The sequence below is a fragment of the Sceloporus undulatus genome, chromosome 4 (assembly GCF_019175285.1).
Source record: "Sceloporus undulatus isolate JIND9_A2432 ecotype Alabama chromosome 4, SceUnd_v1.1, whole genome shotgun sequence".
Taxonomy (NCBI): Eukaryota; Metazoa; Chordata; class Lepidosauria; order Squamata; family Phrynosomatidae; genus Sceloporus; species Sceloporus undulatus.
The window spans coordinates 101,851,640-101,863,989 of NC_056525.1; the positions used below are offsets into that span (position 1 = coordinate 101,851,640).

The 12,350-nt window shown below is 41.7% G+C and overlaps 1 protein-coding gene across 1 annotated transcript in view; it reads right to left on the reverse strand.

Annotated features, from left to right (window-relative positions):
• DDAH1 (dimethylarginine dimethylaminohydrolase 1) overlaps positions 1-12,350 on the reverse strand; it is a 336,716-nt gene that overhangs the window by 286,934 nt on the left and 37,432 nt on the right. The window contains exons 3-4 of the mRNA XM_042462205.1: positions 7,829-7,902; positions 5,996-6,115 (exon numbers count right to left, since the gene is read on the reverse strand). Coding sequence (XP_042318139.1) covers positions 5,996-6,115; positions 7,829-7,902 — 194 coding nt within the window. The remainder of the gene's footprint in view (positions 1-5,995; positions 6,116-7,828; positions 7,903-12,350) is intronic.

Consider the following 12,350-nt stretch of genomic DNA (forward strand, 5'->3'; position numbering starts at 1 on the left):
CCCCTACCTAATCTATGACTCTATAAATGTAGATAGAAATTATTCTATATAGAGAGGTAGGTGGTTGGAATTTAAAGCTGTAGCCTAACAGCTAGGAGGTGCTGAAAAGAGCTTGGGCCAACCAAGAAGGGAATGACCTAGAGCCATAAAATTTACATGCTATTCCACATATTCACCCTGAAGTTCAACACACTCGGCATATCATTTCTCAGGTTTCTTTACCTCTTCCAAAAGATATATATATTCTGATCTCTGGTCACTGAAATACTGCTCTGCTGCTACTATTACCTCTGAATCATTTGAAAATTTCCTCCCTTTCAAACTCTTTTTAAGGTCTGGAAACAGGAAATGGTCAGATGGAACAAGATCTGGTAAGTAGGGTGGATGGTCTATGCACTCAAAACCCAAATTCTTTCAAACAGTCATTGGTGCTTTCTGCACCGCCATTTGGGACGTCCAGAGGACGTCCCATTTTAAAAAAGGGGCGTCTCTTATAGACGCCCCTGGGCCTAGTACGGACTCCGTCCGTACAAGATGGCGCCGGCCCTTCTACATGGCCGGTGCCATCTTTGCGTATCGGACGCTGAGCGTCCGTACGCGTCGCGTCGCTTCTGACGTAGCGAGTGCGCCCCTGGCGCCTCGCTACGTCGCAAACGCGACGGAAAAAGAAGCTCCATTTTGGAGCTTCTTTTTCGGTCCGCGCGGGAGTCGGGCCGTGTGAAGGCTCCGGCTCCCCCGCGGACCTACTGGTGGCGGCGGCAGAGCGCCGCAAAGCGGAGGTATGTACCCCGCCATTGTCTCACTAGCCCTTTGAGCAGGTTATTGTCCTGCAAAAGGAGAACACCTTTCCACAGCTTCTCTCACCATTTTTTCCGTCAATGCCTTCTTCAATTGGCACAGCAAGTTAGAGCAGTATTCTGCATTAATTCTTTAGCCCTTCTGCAGACAATCAGTCATCAAAATACCTTCCTTATCCCAAAAACTGTGGCCATGATGTTTCCTGCTGACTTCTGAGTCTTGAATTTCTTTGGCTATGAAGAACCTGAGTGTCGCCACTACAAGAACTGTTGTGTGGTCTTCTGATCATATTGTTAAAAAAAAAAGTTCACTCAAAATGCTGTAAAATCAACTTGGAGGTATCTATTTGATTTTGTTTCTGGCCAGCATTCAAACATTTCAGCACCCATTTAGCTGGCAGTTTCTGCATAGCCAACTGCTCATGAATTATAAACCCAGCGTGTTTCTGACATATCTCTAGCATCTCAGCAATTGTTTTAGCCAAGCTGCCAAAATCAGGTCATGAATGCACTCAACAATTTCAGAAGATATCACTGTTGAAGGCCTCCTAGTCCTTGCTGCATCTTTAGTTTCAAAATCTCTATGCTAAATGTTGGCACACCAGTTCTTCACAGATGAGTATGATTGGCACATGTTACTCAATATTTGCATCAAACACTCATGGATTTCCTTTGGGAAACAGAAACTTCATGATGGTCCAAAGAAGGGGCCTTGCTGTGGCTCTCTCGCAGGGGGCGGTGGACTGGTGGTGGCGGCCAAAACCTGAGGCCTCCTTCAGAGTTCAGTGGCTCCGCTGCCTGCGATGGAGGCAAGGGGCCTAGCTGCCCGGCTAGGCCCCAGAGAAGGAGGGCTTGCCACAGCGAGGCCTTCTTCAGTGACTCCACTGTCCACGATGGAGCTGAGGGGCTTAACTGGCTGGCTAGGCCCCAGAGAAGGAGGCCTTGCCATGGCAAGGCCTCCTTCAGCGACTCTGCTGCCTGCGACGGAGCTGTGGGCACTAACCGGCCGGCTAGGACCGAGAGGAGGCCTTGCTGCGGCGAGGCCTCCTTCAGTGTCTCTGCCGTCTGGGATGAAACCGAGGGACCTTGCCGGCTGGCTAGGCCCCAAATAAGGAGGCCTTGCCATAGCAAGGCCGCCTTCAGCGGCCCTGCCGCCTATGAGGGAGCTGCGAAGGGCCAACCGGCTGGCTGGGCCCCCTACAGAGAGGCCACTGTGCCAAGGAGTCCTCCAGCGGCCTCTTCCAGCAGCAGCAGATGAGTCTCACAGGTTGATACAGATATATTTTTCATTATATCTGTTGTTGTGTACCTTCTGTCTAGGGTCAAAATCTCCTTGATTTTTTTTGTAAATAATGATTTACATTAATTTTTAAAAATTATTAATGTTTCTGGCTTTTACTTGGTTGTGTCCTCCATTTTACTTGAATGTCCTACTTTTTGGGCAAATAATAATAATTTGTTTTATTTATATATCGCTATTCCAAAGATCATAGCGGTGAACAGCAAGTAAGCTAATTAGCAAGTAAGCTAATTTGCTCCCAACAGTCTGGGTACTCATTTTAGCGACCTCCTCGGAAGGATGCAAGCCTGAGTCGAGCTTGGGCCCTCTTGAACTCGCAACCTTGTGGTTTTGAGTGAATGGCTGCAGTACAGGCATTTAACCACTGCGCCACCAGGGCTCCATACATTTTGTCCCGCAAACCTTAAGCAACCCTATCACCAAGTTTTCTGGGGCTGAAAGTCTGTGACTTACCCAAGGTCAACCAGTGGGTTTCCATAGCTGAGAGGGAGATCGAACTTGATCTCCAGAATAGTAGCCCAACACTCACACCACGACACCACACAGGGTCTCTATCTCACTATCTTGAAGCACCCATTTGTCTTTCTATAAGACGACTCTTGATTATTACATCTGTTTCTGCTGCCTGATATTTTCTGAGCCTACCCCTGCAGTTTCCCAGTTTGCTGCCCAGTTTGTTGCTTGATGCAAGCCCAGTCTGCATCAACCTCCTTTTTTGTTTTCTTTGTCCGAACAGATTTTGCAACTCTAAATACTTCTATGTGGCTTTTCTTTCAGGAGAGAAAAGCAAAATTTTGTCATTGAAGAAACTTAACTTTTAAATGGCTTTGATATGCCAGTCCTGATAAGGCACAACAAAGAGAAGTATAGTCAGGAAATTATTTTATCAGTTTTCTGTTGGGGACTGCTAGGCTTAACGAGTTCATATCAAATTTAAAAGCTCTGCCTGCTCTAGACTTAAAGAGTTATTGTAATGTACTGCCTCACCACCACTAGCAAAAGCTACTCCCAGATAACAGTAGCCCAGGGAATGTCAAGTAATGAATTTGAGAATATATATGTGCTATAGCTGTCAATCAACTGTAAGATTATCTCAGTTAGTTAGCTATCTTTTACATAACAGACTCATTAATTGATGGAAATAATCTTTTCATTTATCAAAAGCATTGACATTTGAAGATATTTAATAAAAATAATGTTTTTCTTCAATTAACACAGACACATCTGTAGTAATTGGTTGGGGAAAAGTTGTCATTAACTTATTTCCTGAATTGAAAAGATAAGTGTAAGAGGTTGGGTCTGGCATTTCCCTTCTGCGAGCAGCAGTTACTTCTAGCCACTGAAAGCTTTTGATCTGCTACAGCATTTTTGATGTAGGAAGGGAAGAGACAATTTATGCAGATTTTCCATGCTGGCTGCAGTCCACTATCTCTGCTCTTACTCCAGAAATGCTTCAGGAGCTTGAAAGCCCCACCTCTTCTCTACCATCTGCAGCATTGCCAGAGGAACTCAATTCATGAGATATTCCCATAGCTGGCATAAAACACTGGATCCAATCTATCAATTCCAACTTTCTCAACATTTGACAAGGTAATTATGATTACAAAAATGAGTCTCATTTTAATGCAAGTTATTAAGTTTAGAATACATAATGGGAATCAATAAAACAAGAGCTAATCAGTTATGAAGATATGGTTGGAAAGATGAGCTAGTTGAAGCCCCATATAGTCAAAAGGAGACCAGGCTATTGTTTAGTCTTCTAACACACAGGTTTGCTTCCGAAGATAACCAATCCTACCCTCCATAAAAAACTTGCTCCTCAGAATCAAAGGGGTGGGAATGCTCCTTTTCATATATTTTGGGCCCCCCTCTGAAATGACAGGTACTCAACTGCAAATTACCTTCAATGTGGTCGATAAAGCACCTTATAGTGGTGCTTCAGTACCACTGTTACCTTCTATCAATGTAAGTTGTTGTTGTTGTTGTTATTATTATTATTTATATAGCACTGTACATTTACACAGCGCTGTACATACAAACAATAAAACTGATAAAAATGAAACCCGCCAAAAGCATATATTCTACAAAATGCATATAAAATAATAGACAATAATACAAGATAGAATTAGACAAAAAAGCAGACAACAAATTAAAAAGATGAAATATCAAATCAAATATCAGATCTCAGATAACAATCAGATAAACAATCACACACTGCCTGGGAACGCTTTCCTGAACAATATAGTCTTCAACTCAGTTTTGAAACTGGTTAAAGAAGTGATGACTCATGCTCGTGGGGGAAGGAGTTACACCCAAGCCATGCTAAATAATGGGATGAAAACAAAGATCCAAATAATAATTAACAGTCTTCTTTAAATCTTCTTTTTAGAGTGCCATATTATTATTGAATTAGGTTTAGGCCATTACTGTTCTGGTGATGGAAAAGAACAGAAGGCACATCAAACTACTCTCTGTAGTACATGTTGCACTTTGGGGGTGAGAAGGCTCTTGAGTCCAATATTGCTTGTACTGCTATCTAAAATGCACTGTGACTTGATTTCTCCTCATATAAAAGACCCCCATCAATGTTGTTGTACAGGATTTCTCCCAGTGTCACATCTCTTCCCCCTGAATGGACCATGAAGGTGGAACAGCTGCTAGAAGAGCAGCTAGAAAACTGATCACTGATTCACTGCCCCGACCTTCCACTCCCTGTCCCTGAATGGTGACAGATCCACCAGCTATTACCAGGGTTCGGAGATACTGAAAAAAGCACATTTGTTATGTGCAATCCATAAGACACGTGGCGACATCTCTGTTGATGTGGCACAGCAGGATCATATGGGGCAGTTGTCCCCAACCTTTTCTATGCCCACACCCCTAGGAAATGTTTGATTAATATTTGCGCCTCCTACAAAAGTAATAACACATCTTTAGATGAAGAAGTCTAATTTCTAATTTTTGAACCACAAACCGAACAAATAATATGTGTGTGAACAAACTGAACTTTAACAAATAAGCCTTAATGCACTGCATAAAATGCAAATCTAAAATGAGCAATTAGATTCTAATTTATTCAGAAAAAATGAGTAATGACTCATGACTCAAAGACACAAGCTGCTCTTTGTCATACCCCCTGAAATTCCATCTTGCACCCCTTGGGGATGTGGGCATCTCCAGGTTGAGAACCCCTGATAAGGGGAAAAAGAGAAATCAGAAACAGTAGTACAACTCAGACAGGGAATGTAGAACAAAACTATATCTAATCTGCCATCTCCTGTTCAGATACTGTTTCTTATACTTCTAGTTTCTGCTATAGTGCTAACAAAAGTGGAACCCGTAGCATTTTTCTAGTTATTTATTTATTTAATTTGTATCTCCCCTTTCTTCCAGTATGGGACCCAAGATGGTGATGGATCAGTGTTTCAGCCAGATAGGCCTACCTTCTTTCACAGTGCATCATCCCATTCTGCTCCCACTGTTTCTCCCATCTCAACCTGCTCTTTCAGCTTACAACAGACACATGGCATTTTGCTAATTTGTCTCCAAATCCAGTAGTAAGACCAGACTTACCTAGGACTGCAGCACAGTAAGAAAGAGTTACATCTGCCTTCACATCTGCTGTGGCCCCACAGGCATAATGTCCCCCACAAAAGCTGCTGCTATTTACATCTTTTAAAATGTGTATGCCAAATTTTAAAAAGTACATGTGACTGTCATATGTGGTCTGGCCCTCAGTTTCTGGTTGATGAGATCAGGGGAATTGTTTATACTTGCAGCCTGAATGGACTAACTTCACAGTGGTATGAAGATTCCCTCCTGCATACATGCTGTAAGGAAATACACTGGATATAAAACCAGACATTTTCCAGCACAGACTATTTTTAGAGTATTTTACCTTGAGGGCTTTCTGTGCAGCTTCACTCGAACCAATAGCAATGAGGTTTGGTCCAGCCATGCTGCAAAAACTCTTCAGATGCAAGGAGTCAGAAACAGGAACTGTGGAAACAGCATAATCCTGTATAGAACATAGGCATTTGTGAAGGAAATACTTTAGATTTATGATTGCACAAGTTACTTATAGATTGTACTTTTTCCCAAAGTGATTAAAAAATACATATGATTTGTGGATACAAACAGGAGTCGACTGAGAACCACATCATAGTTCTTTATATTCTTACATATAACATAGCAGTATTATGATTATTTCAGATGACAACTAAATATAAACACTGTTTAATTAATATGCAAAGCAAGCAAAAATAATGACTGCTAACCACCCTCATCTGTCACTTCAGAAAGCCTGAGGACAGTGAGTGCATGTGGTATGCTGCACAATATGGCAAACACAGACACCTTACAACCACTATCACAACAGGATCTCCTCCTATAGAAGACACATGGCCACAGTAGAACAGAGGTTATAATTGTTCCAAACAATTAGCAGTCACTCTGAGGTATATTCTACTTAAAGACTACTTCAGCAACAGTGCTCCACTTTTGTTAGTTTCATGATTACCTGATGATGTTTATTTCTAAGGAATATCATTATATGGGGGTTTGGTGACTGTATGTTGAAATGATATGTTCAGATTCATCAGCTGCAGCTATCTACTCTGTATGGCATGAACTGGCAACTAAACCTTATCATGGATGGTACCATGTACCTGCTGCATGCCTGCTCATTTTAGCTTTTTCTATCACCACTTGATCACACCTATGGATGTGATTTCTCTTTACTTGTTTTACTCTATTAACTGTTATGTATTTTGTTTTGTTAATTATATTGTTGCTATAATTACTATGTATTTTTGTTGCTATAATTGCTGTGTATTTTTTGTTATTCACTGCTATTGTTAATCACTATTTTATTTTATTGTTATTGTTTAATGCATTGCCATGTTACATTTCTTTTTTAATTCATGTTTATTGTTACTGCCTTGTATTAACCCCTCTGTTGTAAGCTGCCCGGATTCCCAGTGATTGGGCGGCATATAAATAATAATAATAATGGATATCTTTCTGTAGGCAATGCAACTGAGATTGGTCTTGGCTAGGTGACAGGTCATGTTATTCCTGAATCTGGTAGTCACTGAGAGCAGTCAGTTCAACTAGTTGCAAAACTAGTTGCTAGATTTTCATCTGAGACCAGAACTATGTGTTAATGCTGTGATTCACAAACTTTGGTCCCCAAATGTTTTGGAACTCAGCCCTCACATTCTTGACTGTTGGCCAAGCTAACTGGGGCTTCTGGAAGTTGAAGTACAAAGCGTCTAGATGACCAAAGCTTGGGAACCATAGTGCTAATGGAATGATACCATTGGATATTATCTTATATTACAGAGGAACAATGATCTCTTTGTTAGTAACATTTTCCTGAACTTTGTTGCAGCACTGATTTTACCACAAACCATGCTGGTGTTATTTTTCTCCTGGCTTTCTCTTTGCAGGTTATTCCCCTGACCAGACTGTCTAGTCGTGTCTGACTGTAGGGGGTGGTGTTCATCCCCTCTACTTTTACATACTTCCCAACTGCTAGCTTGGGAGAAGTTGGGACTAGTGATGTGAGTTCACTCCATCACCTGTTGCTTGGGTCTCAAATTGCCGCCCTTGTGATTGTCAGCGTTAGCATCTTAACTGCTGAGCTTCTCAGTCCCTCTTTGCAGACATTGTACAAAATTCATCCAAAACATGCAATTACTATATCCCCTATCAAAAAGTCAGTATTCACCTTAAAGGTGTCGGCTAGAATTTCTGCACCACGACGATTGGTTCGCTTTGAAAGACCCACGAAGAATTCCCTGCCTAGGAAGAGAAATTATTAACAGATATGGACCAAGCCCATTTCCAGGAAAATTATCTACCTTTTTTTCCCCTTTCGGCTTGGCTGAAGGTAATGTATTTTGAATAATTAAAGCAGAGAAATTTCCTTGGGAACACACTGATTCACCTCCTCTCACAGTTTTGTATCATCAAGATGAAGTGCAGCTTTAAATGTTAATGATATTAACATTTACAAATATTTAAAAATTCAGCTGTTTTGAAATTCTGTACTAGTCATAAAATAGTTTAGATATTTCAAACAAGAACTCACTGATCTTCTGCTTGCCCAGCTTTGAATGGTTAGTTACTGGTTTTAAATCATCAACATTCTTTCCATTCTTCAGAAGGAAAGAAAATACATAAAACATTCTAAAAAGACTAGACAGCTTATGTATCAGCAAACATTTATTTACTGAAAAGTATTATAATTCAAAAAGTATTACTGTACTCTTCCTGCTTCTTCTCATGTCCTTGGATCACACTGTAATTAGTCCTAGTCCTAGCTGGGCATTTGGAGGTGGGCACTTGGGCTCTCAATGATCTGCTCTCCCAGAGTGGGCCCATCTCCTCTTCCTAATTGTCACTCTGATCATTCCACTTTCCTCTCCTCAACTAAGCATCCAGCATTGTTCCTGATACCTATTCTATGTGGCTCTTCCCTTGAGGCCAACGGTGGCTGGTAGTTCTGATGTCTGTGGGATTATGAATCCACTTTGGGTTTTTGTCTGAACCTTAACAGATCTGTCCCAAATGCTGAGTTGATTTTCTTGTATGTGCATGTGGGGAAAGGTATAAATTAGAACCTTGGATGGTTCCTTTAATGTCTAAAATCCAGACTGGGTTCATCACCTCCCATCACAGTGGTGTGGGAGAAACTATGGCTGAAACATGCCATTCTGAATAAAACAGTTGGCCCTCCATATCCACAGATTCTGCATCCACGGATTTAACCAACTATGGTTAGAAAATATTCACACATATACCTCAATATATCAAAAAGCAAGCCTTGTTTTACCATTTTATATAAGGGATGCCACTATGCCATTACATATAATGGGACTTGAGCCTCCATGGATTTTGGTATTCATGGTGGGTCCTGGAATCAAACCCCAGCAGATACCATGGGGCCACTGTAATATATAAAATAAATCATGTATTAAAGGGTCCCAACACTTCAGCTCAAGTAGCTAAACTGTAGTTACAGAAAGTAGAGACCTAGAGTTCCTTGACATCATGAAGATGAATATGCTCAGTGGGCCCTCCACTTTCACTCAGGTTAGGGGTGCAAGACCCCTGTGAAAGTGGAAAACCACGAATAAACCCCCCCCCCACATTATTATTTTTTTAACTGAGAGCATATCCCTCCAGGAATCTCTAGGTCCTCCCATGCAACCCTATGGTCAACATTTGGTGGAAGCTGGTTGCAGAATCATGCTGGAGGATGTAGAAATGCCTAGAGAAGTGGGTTTCCCCCCCTAGGAATCACTAGATTCTCCAGCATGACTGTCAACTTCCAGCAGAATTCTGTTGGAGGACAGAGCTTCCTTGAGCGAACACATTAATCAAATCTGCAAAAGTTAAAGCCAGAAATGTGGAGGGCTGACTGAAATGTATACCAGCAACATCATTCACTAGCTACCTCTAATGTCACCAATGGTGACATTAGAGTCAGTAGTCACCTTTGTTCAGTACCACCTACCAAAAAAAATAAATAAATAAAAAAAAAGGGAACAAGTAGGAGAAAGAAAGGGGGTAAGAGCAGAACATGTACAAGTTTTTGTTTCTTTTTCCTCTTGTCATTGTCCATAGCTCAGGTAAGTATAGAGCAAGCAAGTAGGCAGCAAAGCGAGAATAAAATCCAGGGACTGGGAATGGGCCCCCTCTTGAGCTATGGACCTTGCCAGTTGTTCAACAATGGCCATACCCGACAACATTATTCCAAACAACTATATATTAAGTCAAGAGGGTTGTCCTCTCCAGTTTAACATATAAGCTGACACATATCAGACAAGTGGCTCTGGATTTTTCAGGATATTGCTGTTGTTGTAGGAAGCACTGATGTCATCTTGGAAAGTTAAGCACTTTTATACAGCATGTCCTTCCCTTACGTGGGAATCTGTCCCCCCCCCCCCACAAAGGGGAAAAAATATATATGCTCGAGCCCCATTAGAAGTAATGGGGCTTGTGCATGTGGCGTGCCCCATTACTTCTTCCGGGGCACAAGAGGAGCTTTTTCGGTGCAGCTTCCAGAATATGCTGGAAGCCGTGTATGGCACACCCGCTTGTAATGTGAGCACACTGTATATTAAATCTGCCACAGAAAGCCCAATCACATATTTACACAAAACCTAAGTACTGTATAAAAGGGATCTAGATCTTGATTATTCCCCCATAACTGCAATGTAGGCAGCAAGCAGATAGGCAGGATAGCACAGGCCAAGCCTGGGTCAATACCCAGGCCAGCACAGCAATGGGTAGCTACTTATATACCCACCTGCTGCTGCGCCATGGACTTGCTACTGCTGTGTAGCCTATATCTGTCTCATCATTGCATCTGGTGAGAAACATCCCCCCCCCATTGTTTAAATGGGGCACCTGGTTACACCCATGTGGCCAGGTGCCCCTATCCTATGTCACAGGCAGTGCCAGGGATCTTTTCACCAGATGCAACAGCAAGACAGGTGTGGAGTGTGCAGGACTGTCCAGTCTGCCAGCTATCGCCACTGAGTTTCCTAGAAACTCAGCTATGAACAGCTGGTCTTGATAGACTCGGTTAAGGCCCCTTTGGGCCAGGATCAGATCAGATCCACTGGATCTACATCTGGTCTGCCAGATTATGGCTCAGTGCTAATGGCCTGCATCTTCCAGTCTGGACAACATGAGTGTGAGGGGATTATGGCCATTTTGGCCTGTGTATACGGACCTTTTAGTTTATTATGCTGGAGCCTTGGTATCCTTTTATACATTATTAGTTTTATATATTATTATCCTGAACAGTATATTTCAGCCTTTCTCCACTTACTCCCACAGCACTCAATTCTATCTGTATCAAAGATGTGAATCATACAATCTTCTAGATGTTGCTTGACTCTTAACTCCCAGCATAACTCACTATTGACTATGCTGGCTAGAGCTGATGGAAGTCCCAATTCAACATGTGGAATGCCACATAATTCCCTGTTAAGGAAAATGCAACATGGGACATACAGTAGAAGAAATAAAACATGTATGTGAGAGTCACAGTGACTAAGCAAAAGCAATTAAGAAGCCACACAGGTGTAAAAGCTAATGTAATTTAGAAAGCTTGAATGCCAGGGACAGAATTATAGAATGTACAATTGAAAACACCTGAGATTCATTAAGTGTACAAGGTGAAATGATGAAATTCTTAAGTATGGGTTGAACTATGTGAACCAATCAAAATGAATGTACATGCCCACTGGGTGGAAACTGACTAAGTGGGTGGTGTTTAACAATGGCTATAATAATTGCTATGTTTGCCTATGTATTTTGTGGAGTAGTGTGGGTAGGTGGAGTAGTTTGGAGTAGAGTGGAGTGTTTTGGAGTTATTGGAGATTGTAGAGATTGTGAGGGCATATAGTATTATGTATATAGTAGAATAAAGTAGATCTTTTATATAAGACTACTGAGTTGTCTGGTGTCTTGAGTGAAGATACAAGAGCCAGCAGAATCCTGGAGAAGTTTGGAGACTTCTCAGGAAGAAGAGTGAGAAGGCTTGGAGAGTTTGTCAGGGTCTTCAGCCTATTCTCTGAAACTCTGCTGCTTTGGAGAAAAGCATTAACCACTGACCAAAGCTGGTCAGCACTGCTGCATAACAAGGTGGTGAGTTAGGGCCAGAGGTGAAGAGCTACAACTCCCATCATCCCTGACATTCCCACCTCTGGTTGACATCCAATCATGCCTTTAGGACAGGTCATGTGAATATTGATTGCATATGCAAATATGGTTGTTATTAACATATTGTTAATATTGTTGCTGGTTGAAAGCAATAACTTGCTTCCTGAGGAGATATTACACTTTACAATAAACTGTTATTAGAACAGCGGATGAACATGTAACATAATGTGTGTGTGCTTCCAAGTCTCCTGACAACTCATGGCAAGCCCATGAATTTCATTGGGTTTTCTTAGGCAAGGAATACTCAGAGGTGGTTTTGACAGTCCCTTCCTCTAAAATAGAGCCTACAGCACCTGGTATTCATTGGCAGTCTCCACTTCAAACACTAACCAGTACTGACCCTGCTTAGCTTCCCAGATCAGACAGGATCTGGTGCCTTTAGGATATTTAAGAAAGCTATGTAACATAATATGAGAGGTAAATATTATTTCCACTTTACTTCTACATCACTTGTTATTCTGTTACTGGGGAATCTCTGCATTAGGGAGTTCTTTTTTAAACTCAAAGACTCA